Source organism: Mastigoproctus giganteus, chromosome 11 (genome assembly GCF_048544385.1).
Source record: "Mastigoproctus giganteus isolate SK-2022 chromosome 11, ASM4854438v1, whole genome shotgun sequence".
Classification (NCBI taxonomy): Eukaryota; Metazoa; Arthropoda; class Arachnida; order Uropygi; family Thelyphonidae; genus Mastigoproctus; species Mastigoproctus giganteus.
Window position 1 is genome coordinate 147298216 of NC_143585.1, and position 20907 is coordinate 147319122.

The 20907-nt window shown below is 38.7% G+C and overlaps 1 protein-coding gene across 1 annotated transcript in view; it reads left to right on the plus strand.

Moving 5' to 3' along the window:
* LOC150078506 (uncharacterized) overlaps positions 1-20907 on the plus strand; it is a 365826-nt gene that overhangs the window by 14448 nt on the left and 330471 nt on the right. Inside the window, exon 2 of the mRNA XM_090384588.1 lies at positions 6035-6292. Coding sequence (XP_090240714.1) covers positions 6035-6292 — 258 coding nt within the window. The remainder of the gene's footprint in view (positions 1-6034; positions 6293-20907) is intronic.

Below are 20907 nucleotides of genomic sequence, written 5' to 3' on the forward strand. Positions count from 1 at the left end.
TCAGGTGATTTTTCTGAGCTAGAGGAAGAATCCCATCAGCATTGAGCATGCTTAAACCATTCAAGGCTTTATACACCTCTATCAGATCACCTCGCTGGTGCCTAGTCTCCAGACACTGTAATTTGCAAAACTTAAGCCTTTCTTAGTAAGAGCACCCCTTTGTTCCATTCACTAATCTTGTTGCCCTTCTCTGTACTCGTTCCAGCAGCTCTACATCCTTCTTGAAATGAGGCCTCCAGACCTGTACACAGTACTCTAGGTGTGGCCTGACCATTGCCTTATACAATGGAATAATCACCTCCTTATCCCTGCTGGAAAAATTCCTGTATATCATTGACAATACTCCATGAGCTACTCTTGCAGCCCGTCTGCACTGCTCAGAGAACTTCATATCTGCCTGCACAACCACCCCCAAGTCCCTTTCATTCTCTACCACTGTCAGTGTAGTACCACAGAGTTGATACGTTGCTCTGGGGTTGCTGTTTCCCATGTGTAGTACTTTACATTTGTCAATGTTAAACTTCATTTGCCACCTCTCAGCCCATCTGCTCAACCTTTCCAGATCCTGTTGCAGCAGCATAGTGTCAGTAGTGTCCTTGACAACCCTGCCAACCTTTGTATCATCTGCAAACTTGGACATTAAGCTTGATATACCATCATCAATATCATTTATAAATACAGAAAACAATAATGGACCCAACACTGAGCCCTGAGGGACTCCACTAATAACGTTAGTCCACGATGAGCAGTGTCCATTGATTACCACTCTCTGTCTTCTCCCCCTCAACCACCCCCTTATCCATAGCAGCAATTTGCCTCCAATGTCACACTGCTCCAATTTGTGTAGCAGTCTTCCATGTGCAACAGTATCAAAAGCCTTTCTAAGATCCAAGTATATAATATCAAAGTTATTCCCTGCATCCAGTTCTTTTGTGACTGCATCATAGTATCCAATCAAGTTGGTCAGGCAAGACTTCCACTTAACAAAACCATGCTGTGTCTGAGCTATAACTGAAGTCTTGTCTAAATGATCCTGCAGTGCTTCTTTAACCAGTGCCTCCATTAATTTTCCTGGAACAGAAGTTAAGCTCACAGGTCTATAATTACTTGTGTCAGCCTTTGATCCTCCTTTGTGAATTGGGGTCACATTTGCACATTTCCAGTCTATGGGTACCTCCCCTGAGTCCAAGGAAGCTCTCATAATTATGGCTAAGGGTTTGCTTACTTCCTTTGCTGCCTCCTTTAATATAACTGGATAGATCCCATCCACCCCGGGTGCCTTTCTTGTGTTTATCTTCAACAGTTTCTCCTCCACTTTACTCCCAGTTATTTCAAGATTCTGTAGCTTACTGCTAGAGTTGAATACACCTCTGGCATTCCCCTCGCTGAATAACTCCTCATGTGTGAATGTCGATGCAAAATATTCATTTAGTTTGTTAGCTACCTGAGCAGGATCATCAACAGTTGACCCATCAATATCAAGTGGACCAATCTGATTCATCCCCTTCCTTCTAGAGTTTACATAAGTAAAGAATTCTTTGCTGTTTTTCTTTGCATCCCTTGCCAAGGATTTCTCGTAATCTGCCTTCGCCTGCCTAACCTCCTTTGTAACTTGGTTGCATATCAACTTGTATCTATCATAGGCTTCTGTGTCATGTGTTAATTTATATGCATCCCATGCATTTTTCTTCTCTGCCATATGCCTCATTAGTTCATCTGACATCCATTTTGGCCTAAACCTTGAACAATATTTCTTAGTTGGTATGTAAAGCCTAGTAGCTTCCAAGATAAGTTCTTTGAATGCTTCCCATTTTGAATTTGCTGTTGGTAACATCATCAGTTGGTCCCACTGTATAGAATTTAAATACTGTCTCAGTCCATCGTAGTCGCCTTTACGGAAGCAATAACCCTTCCCTTTACCCCTAATGGTAGTTACCTCTTTCAGTAAATCCCACTTCAGCACACTGTGATCACTGCCACCTAGTGTTTCATTTATCTGCAGATTCTTAATGCATGAAGAATCACTGCTGATAATCAAATCAAGAGTATTACTCCCTCTAGTTGCCTCCCGAACATGCTGATGTAGAAAACAATCATCCAATAAATCCACAAAAGCCCTGCTAGTGTGTGAGTAACCAGCCCCCAAATTCCAGTCAATATCTGGGAAATTAAAATCTCCCATTATAAGACTCTCTGATTTACTGGCCCACTCTATTTCCCTGTACAGTTCCTTATTATACTCATCAGAGTCATTAGGCCTATAGCACACTCCTACTCTCAATTTTGATCTCCCAATGCTTATGTCACACCAAACTGACTCAACACTGCACTGTCCAGCGATGTCGACTGGCTTCGCTTCCTTGGTTTTTATGTGTTTCTTAACTAATAGCATAACCCCTCCCCCCTTCCTATCCTGTCTATCCTTTCTGTAGACGTTGTACTCCCCAAATTGCAGTTCTGCATCACTTATATCTGTGTGACACCACGTCTCTGATATCCCAACAATATCTGCCTTTGATGTTTTGAGCAATACCTCAAATTCATCAAATTTATTTACTAAACTCCTAGCATTGGTGTACACGCAAGTATACCTGCACCTGTTTCTATTCTTAGCTACCCTAACACAACCCATGTGTTTACTTGTACCGCAATGGCTCCCAGCAGTCTCTGAAATACCATGCATCTTGTTTTTCAGGCTTCTGCTCATTCTAATAGAAGCAGTGCAAGAATCTCTTTCACCTCTGCCAGTGGCTACTGTCAATCTATTGGTCTTTGTCTCCCCCCAAGCTAGCAGTTTTCCGACCCACCTAACACTGCCTCGATAGCATCAGCAAATATTCTTGCACCCTTTCTATTTAAGTGTATCCCATCCCTGTAGAAGCAATCTCTCCTGTTAACAAGTACAGTCCAGGCTGAAAAAAATTCTACCCCTTGAGCCTTGCACAATCTTTCCAGGGCCGAATTGATCGACAAGGCTCTCATCATATACTCCCTCCTATCGTGTCTGGGCAGAATTGCAGACACTTTCAAATTCAACCCTAATTCTCGGCTTTTGACATATGATGCAAGAAAGCAAGACAGCATCAACAAAAAAAAAAAAAAAAAAAAAAACCCTTCCCATTTCACCCATCCATTCGCTTCAAAAGTTTGCCCACTTCTTCCTTGAATTTATTTAAGCTATCAACTTCCCACAGCGACAGGTGGAAGTTTGTGCTGCTTATAAATATGTGAAAGCGCCTAGAAAATGAGCCAAAATTGGGCCTTCTCTGTCTCAAAACAACACGGTGGCCAAAATATTTCATGGTGATCTGGCAGTTGGAGTGATGGGTTTATCCAGTCCATAGACTGGCACTTAGAATAAGTCTTAATGGAAGATAAGATTTCGTCACCTGTTATCGGGCCTAATTCAATTACAAAAAAATTTTGTCACTCAAGAGGCATTGCTTATGGAGTAATCCTTTTAAAATCAAAATAATTACCTCTTTTTCTCTGCTAACATAATTAGCATTAGCATTAGTTGAGGCATATGATGCAAGAAAGCAAGCTTATACAGCATCAGCCAAAAAAAAAAAAGAAAATTCCCATTTCACCCATCCGGTCACTCCAAATGTTTGTCTAGTTCAGCTTTAAATTTATTTAAGCTATCAACTTCCACAACATCAGATAAAAGTCTGTTCCAGCAATCAAATACCTACTGGCTAAAGGCAAACTTCCACACATCTATTCTATAACTGTCTTTCCTCAGTTTGAATCTATGCCCCCTCAGAATCTATGCCCCCCCTTTTGAGCCTCCTCAAACCATTCAAGGCTTTTTACACCTCAATCAGATCATTTTGCAGGTGCCAAGTCTCCAGATTAGTATTAGCATTAGTAGAGGCATATGATGCAAGAAAGCAAGCTTATACAGCATCAGCAAAAAAAAAAAAAAAAAAAAAAAACCCTTCCCATTTCACCTATCCATTTGCTCCAGATGTTTGTCTAGTTCTGCCTTGAATTTATTTAACCTGTCAACTTCTAAGATGCTGCAACTTGAAGAATTTAAACCTCTCTTGGTAAGAGAACCCCTTTGTTCCTCTCATCAATCTTGTTGCCCTTCTCTGTACTCATTCTAGCAACTTTATATCTATGCTAAAATGAGGCCTCCAGACTTATACACAGTACTCAACGTATGGCCTGACCATTGCCTTATAGAAATGGATAATCACCTCCTTTTTCCCTACTAGCAAAATTCCTGTATATCATTGACAATACCCTATGACCTGCTCTGGCAGTCTGTCTGCACTGCTCAAAAAACTTCATATCTGACTGCACAATTACTACGAGGTTTTTTTATTTTCTAACACCATAAGTGTATTACCACCCAGTTGGTATGTTTCTCTTGGGTTACTGCTACCCATATGCAGTACTTTGCATTTGTTAAACTTCAGTTGCCACGTTTCAGCCCATCTGCCTAACTTTTCTAGATCCTGTTGCAGTAGCATACTGTCTTTACTATCATTAACAACCCTGCCAACCTTTGTATCATCTACAAACTTGGACATTAAGCCTGATATATCTTCATCGATATATGATTAATAAATACACAAAACAACAGTGGGCCCAGCACTGAAACCTGCGGGACTCCACTAATAACATTCGTTCATGTAGAGCAGTGTCCATTTATTACCACTCTCTACCATCTCCCACTCAATCATCCCTTTATTCATTGCAGGACCCTTACTGCCATACTACTCCAATTTGTACAGCAGTTTTCCATGTGCAACAGTATCAAAATCTTTCCTGAAATCCAGTACATGATATCAAAATAGTTTTTTGCATCCAGTTCCTTTGTGACCACATCATAGTATCCCATCAAATTGGTCAGACAAGACTTCCCATTAACAAACCCATTCTGTGTCTGAACTATTACTGCAGTCTTGTCTAGGTGATCCTGCATCACTTCTTTAACCAGTGATGCCATCATTTTCCCCAGAACAGAAGTTAAACTAACAGGTCTATAATTATTTGCATCACCCTTTGAACCCCCTTTGTGAATTGGGGATACATTTTCACATCTCCATTCAATGGGGACCCCCTGAATCTAAGGATACTCTCATAATTATGGCTATGGGCTTGCTTACTTCCCTTGCTGCCTCCTTCAATATAACTGGATAGATTTCATCTGCCCCAGGTGCTTTTTTATGTTTAACTTCAACAGTTTTTCCTCCACTTTGCTCTCCATTATTCCTGCACATCATAAAAAAAACGCCATTTGAGAGAACTTCATGTAGAATTTTGTGATAAATTATAATACCCTTCATTTTTCACATAAATCTTTTTCTCTTTCAACAACCAAAAGTTTATTGCTTCCCAGATAATAAGATAATCTGGGATTATTATTACCAAATGAAGAACCTTAAATTTCCTAGTATTATACTTTAAAAGTCTTGCATTTTTTAGACCATTTTGAATAATTTATATGGACGTTTCTGAAATGCATACTTTGGTTACTATCATTTGGCCAGCCGCCTAAGCTTTTTTTTTGTATCTTATCAAACTTGCACATCAGACAAGTTGTGTCTTCATCAGTGCCATTAACAAATATCAGTACTTGGATCTCAGTACTGTCCCTCTAGAATTTTGACTTCAGTTCACTCAAAATAGTAATCACTTATGACTGCCATCATTTAACCAACCTTTTATCCACCTTTCCACCAAAAGCACATTGTTCTAATTATTATAAGAGGCATTCATGCAGAATGGTATTAAAAGCCATGCTGAAGACTAAATATACTATTTCAAAATTATTCTCTGAATTCAGATTGAACTTAGCAGAGGCAATTTAGTTTACTGTTTATATGGCATTTAAATCTGTAATTACAAAATCACATTACTACTGATATTCTGACAGCACTATGTAATAATTGTTTCAAAAATCTGTAATTTGTACCTTGAAATACCAGATTTCGAATTTGGCTTGTGATATTACTGAGTGTTTTACTGAAATGATGTTTTGTTAGCATCTTTTTGAAAAAATGTTGTTTTTTTACCCCAGCTGATTCGGGATTTTCCTAAAAAGGAGTTTGACCAAACAGATCAATATCTTCATTTTCTCCCAGGAAAATATGACAGTTTAAATGATCCTTATCTGAGACATTTCTTCCGTAGCACACATCACTTCAGAAGAATGTACAAAAGAGGTTTTATTACAAAAGATGGTAGAGTGAAATGCACCTTGCCAGAATTCAACCAGTACAGACTTTATTTATACAAAGTGTGGTGTTTAGAAGTTAATCAGCTCATACGTCATAAGGTAATTTACTGAAAATAGATTATCATCAAATTCCTATTTCATTGCTGTATAGCTAGTTTACAATACCATTAGTGACTACTAAGGTTAAGCATTTTACAAATACAGTAGAATGTCAATTATCCAAACTACCACGACCCCCCCCCCCCAAAATTTACAGTATCTACTTTTAGTGCACTGGTTGTTATGCTGAAATATTACTCCTGCTGCTTAATGCATTTGTTTCTGATTATTTATTTGAAGATATATGCAGTATAGCATAGAAATAGTCTTAATTTGTCATTGCAGGAGTTAAAAATCAAATGTTGGCTTTAGCTACTGTGTGGACCCAGAACATGTTGTTGGAGGGAAATATGAAAAAGGCATGGCATAAACTTTGGGTTGCTGCTGAAGAGTTGGTGCAAGATTTGAAGATGTCAGTGAGATTGTAACTTTATTTCAAGGGATTCCTGGGTTTTCCGAGTGTGGCAAGATGATGTAGAGGCATGGTTAAACAACAATGCTGATGATGCTGATGGTTATTATTTTAACTGAAGAAGAAATTGTTGCATTAATCCAGGATGAAGAACGTGCTAACTTTAAACAAGGTGATTCTGATGACGAAGAGGAAGTGGGGAGCAAGCCCAATCACGCGGAGGCCTTCACTGCGCTAGAAACTGCAAAAGGCATGGTGTGAGCAACAGTCTGAATGCAGTTCTGATAGGTAGAGAAACCTCGCCGCAAAAAAAAGACAATCTCACATTCCATGCGAGATTCTTTTTTTTTTTTTTTTGTAATCTTGAATTTTTCTTTAAAAATTCAAGATTACCTATTTTAAAAAATAAACCTTCCCAAGATTCATTATACTCTACTCTTATTTGTGTGCAATTACTTGTGCTTGTTTATTTTTGTTTATTTAAAAAAAGTGTAATTTATAGTAGAAACCATGTAAAACAATTAGGTAAGTTCAAAAGGTAAGTGTGTACATAATAACCAAAACGTTTCTTCCAAACGTTTTGGTTATTATGTACACACCATTTCCTAAATCAGTTATTTTTTTTATAATACTTCATATTCCAAAATACAGTAGTAATAACCTTGTGTACAATAATTTAATTGTAGGCTTAATTACACTTTGTTTTGTATAAACTAGGTATTCTCATGTATGTTTGATTATCCGAACTATTTAATTAACCGAACCAGCCTTTGTCCCAATTAATTCGGATAATCAACGTTCTACTATATCACTTCATTGTGAGTTGGTTACCATTGTAAAAAAACCTGTATTTAGAAACTGCAGTTTCTGAATACAGGTTTTTGCACATTCATTTGAATATATACTGGCTCAAGAAATTCAAATCAGTGGGTTTCTATAGAATTTTAGGAATTATTTGATGTGAGAAGTTAAAAAAGTAATGGAAAAAATTTTTGCATTGAATCTCAGAAATCACTTGTTCTAGAGCCACTTCTGATATTTATTGTGATCTAAAGTTTTCTTTCCATTGTTTTTGTGTTTTCTGAGTGACAGGAAACACCAATGTCAATTATGCATAGAGTGTTTGATACTGCAGGTAGCAGTATTGTTTTGAAATACTGTACTACAATTGTGAAAAGCCTGCCACATAGGACTGAACCTTGTGGTACACCTTACTTATAGAAATTTTTTAAAATTTGTTAGATAATAGTTTGTATGTGGATAATTGGGAGGAAGAGACATAACACAAAAACTGGCAAGGCTCTTCACAAAGTGCATTAGAAAAGGTGTGACGCCTAAGCAGTGGAATAATGCAATCATAGTTTTGCTGCATAAGAAAGGAGATAAATCAGAAATTGGAAATTATAGACCAATTAGCTTGTTATCCCACATCTACAAGTTGTTCACAAGGGCCATTACTAACAGATTAGAAAGAATACTTGATGAGAATCAACCGAAAGAGCAAGCTGGCTTTAGGACAGGATTCTCAACTATGGATCACCTTCACGTAATATCACAGCTAATGGAGAAAACAAATGAATATAAAACACCATTATGCCTGGCATTTGTGGATTATGAAAAGGCATTTGACTCCATACAGCATAAGGCAATGTTTCGGGCACTGGAAAGACAAGGCATAGATACCCCATATATTATGATTTTGAAGAAAATATATGAGAGTGCTACCTCCTTTATTAGACTAGACAAAGACAGTAGCAAATTTAAAATCGAGAAAGGAGTTCGACAAGGAGACACAATATCTCTGAAGCTGTTTACTGCTGCTCTTGAGGAAGCTTTCAGAAGATTAGACTGTTCGCAGAAAGGAGTCAATGTGAACGGAGAGTACCTAAACCATTTACGATTTGCAGATGACATTGTGGTCATAAGCCACAATCCCAAAGAATTAGAGGAAAATCTTAATCAGTTATGCACAGTTAGTAAGGATTTTGGACTAAAGATGAATATGGCTAAAACAAAAGTAATGATGAACAAGTATGCCACGGAAAGGGAAATAATGATTGAAGGAGCAGTAATTGAAAAAGTGGAGTCATATACTCATCTGGGACAAGTTATTAGCTGTAATAATGATAAATGGCTAGAAGTCAAGAGAAGAATAAATTTTGGATGGATAGCATTCAGGAAATATAGTCACATACTGAAGAGCAATATCCCAGTTTGTCTGAAACGTAAAATAATGAATCAATGTATACTCCCCACCATGACTTATGGAAGTGAAACTTGGGCACTCACCAAAAGAATGGAAGAGAAGCTGAGAACTACACAGCGAAGAATGAAATGAATTATACTGGGAATCAGACTGTTAGATAAGAAGAGAAACACATGGATTAGGCAGAAAACTCAAGTAAAGCACATTCTTATCAAAACTAAAGAACTAAAATTGTCTTGGGTAGGACACATAGCTCGAAGACATGATGACAGATGGACTAATAAAATAACAGAATGGTACCCAAGAGGAGCTAGAAGAAAACCTGAAAGACAAAGGCGGAGATGGATAGATGAAATTCATGAGTTTTTGGGTAGACAATGGATAGCCAGTGCTCCAAACAGAATTAACTGGAAAGTTGCTGGAGAGGCCTTCATCCTGCAGTGGATTGAAAATGGCTGATGATGATGATGATGTGGATTTAAAGTTTGTTTTGATATGGAGTTCTGAATAAATTAGGGAAGGTTGAAAGATTTTTAGGTCGTGGAGCATAATTAAAAGGTTTATGGGTCATTTAGGTTACCATATCTTTATATTGTCACTAGCTGTTTGATTTTTAAATCTAATTGGTGATTAATTATAGATTCCTGATTAAAGCATCTTAGATGCTGGTTTCTGTTTTGATTAGGCAGTCAGGTATAGATAAATCACTTCAGAAACTGCATTGTGATGGTGGTGAGGTTGTTCTCCGTTAGGTATTATATTAACTCTTTCATGAGTGAATTTCAAGGCCATATGCGTGAGACCTGGAGTGAATTTTTTTTTGAGGATTTTGTTCGTAAACATTGAAAAACTATGAACATGAATGCTTTTAAATATTAATTTTTTTGTTTTGACTTTATAGCCAAACATTGAAGAGGAACTATTGTCACCAATAAAATCAAAATTTTATAAAAAACATGAAAAAATTCTAGAAAAACATTTAAGAGAAAAATTGTAAATGTTAAAAAAACATAAAAGTAAATCCCTGCTTTTAATGTTCTTTTTTTTCTGGTCTATCTTGTTAAGTGCCGTGCATTTTCTATCCACTGTAGGACTCCTGTTTAAAATACTCCCCTTCTTATATCACTATTTTTATATCACTTATATACTTATATCACTAATAAACTAGGATATAACTCTCCTTCCTCTTGAGTTTTGATTTTAGGAAATGAATGATATAGACTAGAATGTAGGAATTGTTTAAAGTGCAGTTTATTTACTTCATAGAAATTGTTTATAGTGCAGTTTATTTAACTGCACTATAAACGAAAGCAAAACAGCAAAAGGCTCAAGCTAATGGGAGTGCTGTGGCTCAGAGGAGAACTCAGGGGAGGGGGTGGCAGTTGCCCTCTGAATCACAGCCTTTTAAAAGGCACCGCTTGCATGATGTTTGTGGAGCAATCGGGTACGGGACATGATATTGCCTTGGGGGATGTCTTTGTGTGTGCGCGATGCAAGGAGTGCAACGAAATCAGGCGACAACTCAGCGTTGTTATGGGCCTATATTGAGAGCTTGAAGGACAGGGTGGATGCCCTTGAAGGATTTAAAGTGAGAGGCCCATCAAGCTCTCAGCTGCCCACATCAACACCAGAGCTTGCACTTGGTCATCACGCAACACACCGGCAACCCCCAAGGCAGAATGCGCTGGTCCCACAGGAACTAGTAGTTGTTGGTAACTCTATTGTCAGGGAAACGGGGAACATGCTTTGTAAAAAAGGATAGGTGGAACAGGACCAGGGTGTGTCTACCAGGGGCAAAGGTTGATGACGATGTAGAGCAGATATCATCTTTTAAGGGCACAAAAGGTGATATAGTTGTACACGTTGGCACTAATGATATTAAGAGTAGGAGACCGGGGGAATTACTTAACAAGTACAGGTCACTGTTGAAAAAAAGCCTTGAATTAGGGTTGAATTTGAAAGTGTCTGCAATTCTGCCCAGAAACAATAGGAGGGAGTATATGATGAGAGCCCTGTCGATCAATTCTGCCCTGGAGAGATTATGCAAGGCTCAAGTGGTAGAATTTTTCTCAGCCTGGTCTGCACTTGTTAACAGGAGAGACTGCTTCTACAGGGATGGGATTCATTTAAATAGAAAGGGTGCAAGAATGTTTGCTGATGCTATCGAGGCAGTGTTAGGTGGGTCGGAAAACTGCTAGATTGGGGGGATACAAGGACTAATAGATTAACAGTAGCCACTGGCAGAGGTGAAAGTGATTCTTGCACTGCTTCTATTGGAATGAGCTGCAGCCTGGAAAATAAGATGCAGGATATTTCAGAGACTGCTGGAAATCATTGGGGTACAAATAAACACATGGGTTGGGTTAAGGTAGCTAAGAATAGGAACAGGTGTGCATGTATACTTGCGTGTACACCAATGCTAGGATTTTGGTAAATAAATTTGATGAATTTGAGGTATTGCTCAAAGCATCAAAGGCAGATATTGTGGGGATTTCAGAGACGTGGTGTCACACAGATATAAGGAATGCAGAACTGGAATTTGGGGAGTACAATGTCTACAGAAAGGATAGACAGGGTAGGAAGGGAGGAGGGGTTATGCTATTAGTTAAGAAATACATAAAATCCAAGGAAGTGAAGCCAGTCGACATTGCTGGACAGTGCAGTGTCGAGTCAGTATTTAAATTCTATACAGTGGGACCAACTGATGATGTTACCAATAGCAAAATCAAAATGGAAACCATTCAAAGAACTTATCTTTGAAGCTACTAGGCTTTACATACCAACTAAGAAATATTGTTCAAGGTTTAGGCCTAAATGGATGTCAGATGAACTAATGAGACATATGACAGAGAAGAAAAATGCTTGGGATACATGTAAATTAACACGTGACAGAGAAGCCTATGATAGATATAAGTTGATCAGTAACCAAGTTACAAAGGAGGTTAGGCAGGCGAAGGCAGATTACGAGAAATCTTTGGCAAAGGATGCAAAGAAAAATAGTAAAGAGTTCTTTTCTTATGTAAACTCTAGAACAGGGGTGGGCAACTTTTTTCGTCAGCGGGCCGAATGAAATTTTCGTATCATGATGCGGGCCGAATGAAATTTTCGCATCATGATGCGGGCTGGAATAGATTGAACGATTTAATAAAAAAAATCAGAACCTAAAAAATGTTATATTACTTGAATTACCAAATTATTAATGTATTTTTAAAAAAAAAAATCTGAATGTCCAATTATCATTGAAAATGCGGCATTCGGCATCAATTTTTCTTTTTTTTTTAATTGGCTCATTTTATGGGCTATAAATTATATTAAATTAAAAATTGTAATAATTAGAAAAGGCATAAAACATAAAATATCTCGCACTAATATTATTTTTTTCAATAAGAAGTCAAACCCAAAGGAACTTCGTTCGATCGATGCTACAATAATAATTAGGAAATAACTCTTTGACGCTGCGTAGAATCACTTGGTTACTGTTGTACTGACCGCGATTCCCGATTGAACCGAATTAAGCCGAACGTTTACGGCGAGTGTAGTCAGGTATGGATTTTCTATATTTATGCATTTACCGAGGGGGCCGGATTCAACATCGTTGCGGCCCGGCTGTGGCCCGCGGGCCGGCTGTTGCCCACCCCTGCTCTAGAAGGAAGGAGATGAATCAGATTGGTCCACTTGATATCGATGGTTCAACTGTTGATGATCCTGCTCAGGTAGCTAACAAACTAAATGAATATTTTGCATCGACGTTCACACATGAGGAGTTATTCAGCGAGGGGAATGCCAGAGGTGTATTCAACTCTGGCAATATGCTAGATAATCTTGTAATAACTGAGAGTAAAGTGGAGGAGAAATTGTTGAAAATAAACACAAGAAAGGCACCTGGGGCGGATGGGATTTATCCAGTTATATTAAAGGAGGCAGCAAAGGAAGTAAGCAAACCCTGAGAGCTTCCTTGGACTCAGGGGAGGTACCCATAGACTAGAGTGACCCCAATTCACAAAGGAGGATCAAAGGGCGACACAAGTAATTATAGACCTGTTAGTTTAACTTCTGTTCCCGGAAAATTAATGGAGGCACTGGTTAAAGAAGAACTGCAGGATCATCTAGACAAGACTTCAGTTATAGCTCAGACACAGCATGGTTTTGTTAAGGGGAAGTCTTGCCTGACCAATTTGATTGGATACTATGATGCAGTCACAAAAGAACTGGATGCAGGGAATAACTTTGATATTATATTCTTGGATCTTAGAAAGGCTTTTGATACTGTTGCACATGGAAGACTGCTGCCCAAATTGGAGCAGTGTGGCATTGGAGGCAAATTGCTGCTATGGATAAAGGAGTGGTTGATGGGGAGAAGACAGAGAGTGGTAATCAATGGACATTGCTGATCGTGGACTAATGTTATTAGTGGAGTCCCTAAGGGTTCAGTATTGGGTCCATTATTGTTTTCTGTATTTATAAATGATATTGATGATGGTATATCAAGCTTAATGTCCAAGTTTGCAGACGATACGAAGGTTGGCAGGGTTGTCAAGGACACTACTGACACTATGCTACTGCAACAGGATCTGGAAAGGTTGAGCAGATGGGCTGAGTGGTGGCAAATGAAGTTTAACATTGACAAATGTAAAGTACTACAAATGGGAAACAGCAACCCCAGAGCAACGTATCAACTCTGTGGTACTACACTGACAGTGGTAGAGAATGAAAGGGACCTGGGGGTGGTTGTGCAGGCAGATATGAAGTTTTCTGAGCAGTGCACACGGGCTGCAAGAGTAGCTCATTATGTATTGTTGATGATATATTGGAATTTTTCTAGCAGGGATAAGGAGGTGATTATTCCCTTGTATAAGGCAATGGTCAGGCCACACCTAGAGTACTGTATACAGGTCTGTAGGCCTCATTTCGGGAAGGATGTAGAGATGCTGGAACGAGTACAGAGAAGGGCAATAAGATTAGTGAATCGAACGAAGGGGTGCTCTTATGAAGAAAGGCTTAAGTTTTGCAAATTACAGTGTCTGGAGACTAGGCACCAGCGAGGTGATCTGATAGAGGTGTATAAAGCCTTGAATGATTTGAGCATGCTCAATGCTGATGGGATTCTTCCTCTTGCTCAGAGTAATCATCTGAGAGGGCATAAATTCAGATTGAGGAAGGACAGATGTAGGATAGACGTGAGGAAATTTACCTTTAGCCAGCAGGTGGTTGGTTGGTGGAACAGACTTCCAACCCTTGTAGTGGAAGTTGATAGCCTAAATAAGTTTAAGGCTCAGCTGGACAGGTATTTCGAATGAACAGAGGGGTGAAGTGGAAGTGGTTATTTTTTATATATTTATTTATTTATTATTTTTTTTTTTGGCTGATGCTGCATAAGCTTGTTTTCTTGCATCAAATGCCTCTACTAATGCTAATGCTAAAGAGGAGACACATATCTCCGAAGGTGTTTACTGCTGCCCTTAAGGCAGCTTTCAGAAGATTAGACTGGTTGCAGAAAGGAGTTTGAGTGGAGAGTAACTAAACCATTTACGATTTGCAGATAACATTGTGGTCATAAGCCACAATCCCAAAGAATTAGAGGAAAATCTTAATCGGTTATGCAGAGTTAGTAAGGATTTTGGACTAAAGATGAATATGGCTAAAACAAAAGTAATGATGAACGAGTATGCCACAGAAAGGGATATAATGATTGAAGGAACAGTAATTGAAAAGGTAGAGTCATATACTTATCTGGGACAAGTCATTAGCTGTAAAAATGATAAATGGCTGGAAGTCGAGAGAAGAATAAATTTTGTATGGATAGCATTCAGGAAATATAGTCACATACTGAGGAGCAATATCCCAATTTGCTGAAACATAAAATAACGAACTAATGTATATTCCCCATCATGACTTATGGAAGTGATACGTGCGCACTCACCAAAAGAATGGAAGAGAAGCTGTGAACTACACAGTGAAGAATGGAACGGATTATATATTGGGAATCAGACTGTTAGATAAGAATAGAAACACATGGATTAGGCAGCAAACTTAAGTAAAGGACATTCTTATCAAAACTAAACAACTAAAATGGTTTTGGGCAGGACACATAGCTCAAAGACATGATGACAGATGGACTAAGAAAATAACAGAATGGTACCCAAGAGGAGCTAGAAGAAAAGCTGGAAGACAACAACGGAGATGGACAGATGAAATTCCTGAGTTTGTGGGTAGTAAATGGATGGCCATTGCACAAAATAGGAGGGACTGGAAAGTTGCTGGAGAGGCCTTCATCCTGCAGTGGATTGAAAATGGCTGATGATGATGATGACGTCAATCAGATATGTAGCCTTTTCCTTCTTGTCCGCAAGGGTTATGTACATTCTGCTGTGTGGAAATGTCTTATCCATTATTACGTTGGTGTCCTAGTATAGCTTGTGGGATGGGGTCTCTAGTATTGCCTGAGGTTCGTACTTGTATGTTACACTTTCTTTGATCAACTTGTATTTCTTTGCTAGCTTCTGATGTATTATCTTGGCTACCTGGTTGTGTCTATGAGTGTACTCAGTCTGGGTGATCACCTTTCATCCCGCGATGATGTGTTGGATCGTTTCTGAGGCCAGGTGGCATCGTCGACATGTGTCGTCGGACACTCAGGACTCCTTGGCAATGTATTTTCTATAGTTTCTGGTGTTGATTACCTGGTCTTGGATGGCGAGCATGAATCCTTCAGTCTCGTGGAAGAGCATCCCGCTCGTGACCCATGCATTTGGAAGCAATTTTATCTATGTGATCTTGATGGAAATCATTGTAGTGTCTGCCATGGAGTGTCTTCTCTGCCCATCTTTTTAACTTTGTTTGTGCTTTCTGGTTGGGAGGGTGACTCCTCGCTTAGGTTGAGTTGGGTATACTGCTTGTCTATCTTCCTTAATGCCTGGTGGAGTGCTGCTGTGTGTTTATGGAACCAATCTTTCAGGTTAACAATCAATGTTTTCTGTTGCTCGATGAGGTCTATCAGGCCCCTTCCTCCTTCTTTCCGAGAAATTATCAGTCTCTCCAACTGACCTAGGGTGGTGTTGGTGGCTTTAGTTCAATCTATGACCCCCGAAGCAGTATGTTATTCCATAGGTGTTTATGGCTTTTACTTTGTTCTTTCCATTCAGCTTTTCTTTCAGTAATCTTCTGAGTCTCTGGTGGTATTTTTCGATCAGTCATTCCTTAATTTCCTTCTGCTGTAATTGCTGAGCCTGCATCATCCCAAAGTATTTGTAGGCCTCCATGGCTTCGATCTCTTTACCATTCTGCAGCTGATAATTGTGGTTGACTAATTTTCTCTGGTGCAATCCGTAGGTCTTGCATTTGTTTAGACCAAATTCCATCCTAATATCATTGATGAATTCTTCAGTGATCCAGAGTAGTTGCTGGAGTTGCTTCTCGTTTCCCACGTAGAAATTGATGTCATCCATGTACATCAAGTACTTGGATGTACAGGTTCTTCCTTCCTTCTTTAAGATATATCCTTTCTTGCTGCTGTTGAGCTTGGTGGATAGTGGGTTAAGTGCTAGACAGAGCTACAGTGGGCTCAGGGCATCTCCCTGAAAGATTCCTCTCTCTTGATGGGCATTGGCCTGGTTATGATGTTCTTGACTTAATGGTGGTACTCCATTTTGCCATCGTTTTTCCTAGGAAGTTTGTCACTATCTGATTGACTTTGTAGATGTTCAGCGCCTCTATTAGCCAGTTATGAGGCATGGAGTCAAAGGCCTAGCAGCAGTGGTGGGATTCAGCCGGTTCGCACCGGTTCGGCAGAACCGATACCTAATTTTTTGTTGAGTTCGGCGAACCGGTTGTTAAAATGGCTCTTGTGATCAGGGTTCTCTCTAAGGTGGACACCTGGTATTCTATGCCATTTATTAATTCAGCAAGAAATTTTCATTTAGTATCGATAAATGAAGAAAATGTATGTTCTGACTGATGTTTATCAATGGTATAAGCATAGTGCTTTGTTTATAAAAGTTTATGATATGCCCACACGTGGACAGAACCAGTAAAAATATTCAAATATATTGGCACATATTCGCGCCTGCTCTATAATATATTAAAATAAAACATTTTTAAAATTTTTGGCAGTAGCCCTTAAAAGGATGAAAAGGCAACAGAGTTTGACAGATTTTTTTTCAATAAGAAACCAAAATCAGAATTTGTTGTATTAGAATTGGCCTTGGATTCAGTTTCATCACCAACAATTTTCGTTGAACTAGTTGAATTGGAAAAACAAGATGCAGAGACAATATGTTCTTCAGTTATGGAAAGTTTAAATAATGTTGGGCTTACTAAGAACTACCTAAAAAAAAATTTAATAGGATTTTGCTCCGATGGTGCCAGCGTTATGCTTGGGAGAAAATCTGGAGTGAGCACTAGGATTGCAAAAGAGTTTCCAAACATAATAATATGGCACTATTTAAATCATCGCCTCCACCTTGTTTTAGATGATTCGATAAAGGAAACAAAGCAAGTAAATCATTTTAAAATATTTATTGATAAGATATGTACTAATTTTCATCAATCCAATAAGAACTAAATTGAACTTTCCAAAATATCCGAACAACTTGGAATTGAAATTATAAAGATTGGTAGAGTTTTGGGACCAAGAAGGGCTGCCAGTAGTTTAAGGTCAACCCTAGCTGTGTGGTGCGCTTATCCAGCGCTACATCACTATTTTTATTCAAATAAAAAGTACTGAGGTATGGCTGCCCGTCTTGAAAATATATATTTTATATTTTATAACTGATTTGGCATTGATGATTGATATTTTAAACGAAATTTCTCTTCTTTCAAATGCACTGCAAGCAAGAAATATAGACATAATAAAGGCTGAAAAACTCGTGATAAGATCTATTAAAGCATTTCAAATGCTTGGAAAGGAAAAGGGTCCATACGAAAAAAAAGTTGATGAATTAATTACTTCAGAAACCTTCAAAAATATAAAATTTGTAGAAAATCATCGATTTGTCTCGGGCTTCCTCGAGAAAGACTTTTAGAAAACATCGTAACGGATTTGAAAAAAAAAGACTAATGGATTGTGAACATTTAAAAGCAAGTTGTAGCCAGTTTCAAGATAGGAATAAATTACAATTTCTCAATTTTTTGGAGCCAGATTACTGGAATATTGAAGAACTACTAGTTCCATGGAAAGCAGCTGAAGAACAATTGCTCGTATTTAATGACATTTTTAATTACCAAATTGATATTAATGATTATCGAGATTTCTCGGAAAACGTTTTAAAAAATTCCCAGAATTATGCAATTCCTGAAAGTGTTCAAAGAGCTAAAAATATTGTCAGAACAATTGCTGTAAGTTCAGCAGAAGCAGAAAGGGGTTTTTCAAAGATGAACATAATATGTTCAGAGAAGAGAAGTCGCCTAACTGTTTCTAATATATCAAACACAATGACTATTAGTCTAATCGGCCTACCTCTAAAGGAATGGGATCCTACTCCTACAGTGGTTAAGGATAAATCACTTAGCCGATGATGCTCGGATAAAATTGCAAGCGAGGACGCCAATGAAGAAGCAATATGGAAATATCTTAAATAACAGTTTTAGTCTTTTGTCAGGTATTATTTAATATTTTTTCATTAATATTTTAAAACTCTTTCTTATAACATAATCTAGTTTTGTGGACCTCTTTTATTGTTCTTATTTAAGTATTAACTGCATGAAATAATAAACTACCTTTCGGTATATAGTTTTTTTATACTTAGAATGGTCATTAGGGCAGCGAACCGGTTGTTAAATTATTTGAATTCCACCACTGCCTAGCAGTAATCGATGTAGGCAGTGTACAGGTTGTGGCAGTTCCTGTAGGCTTACTCTATAACCACTGCATCTATGGTTAATTGCTCCTTGCATCCTTTGCTTAGCCACTTGCATCCTTTCTGCTGTTCGGCCATTGTGTTCTGGCTCTCCAAGTGATCTGATTTCTTCTTGGTCATGCGGCCGGTCAGGATCTTGTACATCATTGGGAGGCAGGTGATTGGCCTGTATTTCACCTGGGTTTCTTGTATCGTTGTCTTTAAGCTTCAGATATCTGATTCCTTGAGTGAGAAACTTCGGGAATGTCTCTGGGTGCCTTTTCATTCAGGTGAACTATTCTGCCAGGTGCTTGTGTGTGCAAGTGAGCTACTTGTACCAGTAGTTGTGGATGTTATCTATTCCCGGAGTTCACCAGTTGTGAGAGTTCTCAATTGTCCGTTTTACTTTTTCCTCCCAGATCTTCCACTCTCTCATCTCTTGTACTTCCTTGGTTTTCTTCTGTTTTAGTTCTATCCAAGGGGCTCTGCTGTTATGTCTTACTTCCCTGCTCCATATGCTGCACCAGAGCTCCTCAATCGTCTTGTGCTTGGGTAGTCTGTTCCCTTCTTTCCTGTCTTCTTCGAGACTCCTGTAGCAGATTCTTGGGCCCTCATCAAAGATTCGATTGTTGTTTATTTTCCTCTGGGAGCTCTCTTTGTATTGGCGTAATCTCTTGCTGAGTGTAAGGAAGCTATGCTTCACTGTGTCCAACTCCTATTGTCTAATTTTTTTGTCTCGTGTTTGCTGTCTCTCTTGAGGATGCTCTTCACTTTTCCAATGAATTTCTTACTCCTATTGCCCTGTTGGTACTGGGTTAATTGGCCTATCTTGACTCTTAATTCTTCTATCTTCTGCTAAAGTCTTCTTTCACAAGCTGGCGGTTTCTTCTGTTTTTGGTTTTTCTGCTACTGGTTTCTCATTTCTCTTCCATTAATCCTCGTGGCTGCTATGGCAGCACAATATATGGCTGTGGTATTATTTGCTGATTTAGGTGGTCTGTGACTCTCCACCTAAATTATTTGCTGATTTAGGTGGTCTGTGACTCTCCACAAGGTTCTGTTTTGGTATCACATGTGTTTTTGTGGGGTCCATTCCTTTGAATTCTCTTAGGACCTTCTTCCACTCGTCTTCTATTCTGGATATCATGACCTCATCTCTTTCCACTTCAGCTGCTGTGGGTTATATTTCTTCTGGCTCTTCTTCTGGTTTGGTAGTGGTATGTTCTTCCTCCTCTAGTTCCGTTATTGACCATATTTTTTATCCTTGTAGTTGATCACTCACGTCCTGCTTGATTTTTTATAAGGTTGCAGGGGCTATCAGGTTCTTCATAATGATGGTCCTTCTCTGTTCTGCTATTCGCTGTTCAGTGACCTGAATATCTGGGAATTGTTCCAACCACTTGGTATGTAGTGTCGTCCTGTATGTTGTCATATCAGTCTCTAGTTTCATTATTTCATAGTATGTATTCATTTCGATGCTCCACTTCATACATTGGCTGTTGATCTACTGTTGCTATGTGTTATATAGGGTTTTTGGCACCATACCCTGGTTGACACAGTGACTGGGATGGTCGTGACTTGTTGCATATGCCGCATCTCTTTGATCTCCTATCTTACATTTGAGTACTTCCTGATTTTTTTCCCCATGGATTTTCTGCAGGTTGCCGGTGTTGGGTACCACTATGTCAATCATATAGGTAGCTTTTTCCTTCTTGTCCACATGGGTTATGTCCGGTTTGTTGTGCTGAATTGTCTTAGCAAGCATTAGCATTAGTTGAGTCATATGATGCAAGAAAGCAAGCTTATACAGCATCAGCCAAAAAAAAAAAAAAAAAACCTTCCCATTTCACCCATCCAGTCATTCCAAATATTTGTCTAGTTCAGCCTTAAATTTAATTAAGCTATCAACTTCCACAACAGCAGATGGAAGCCTGTTCTAGCAATCAACTACCCTTTGGCTAAAGGCAAACTTCTGCACATCTATTCTAGAACTGTCTTTCCTCAGTTTGAATCTATGCCCCCTCAGGTTCTTAGTCTGAGCAAGCGGAAGTATCCCATCAGCATTGATCCTGCTCAAACCATTCAACCCCTTGTACACATCAATTTGATCACTCGCAGGTGCCTGGTCTCCAGATGCTGCAACTTGTAGAACTTAAGCGCACCC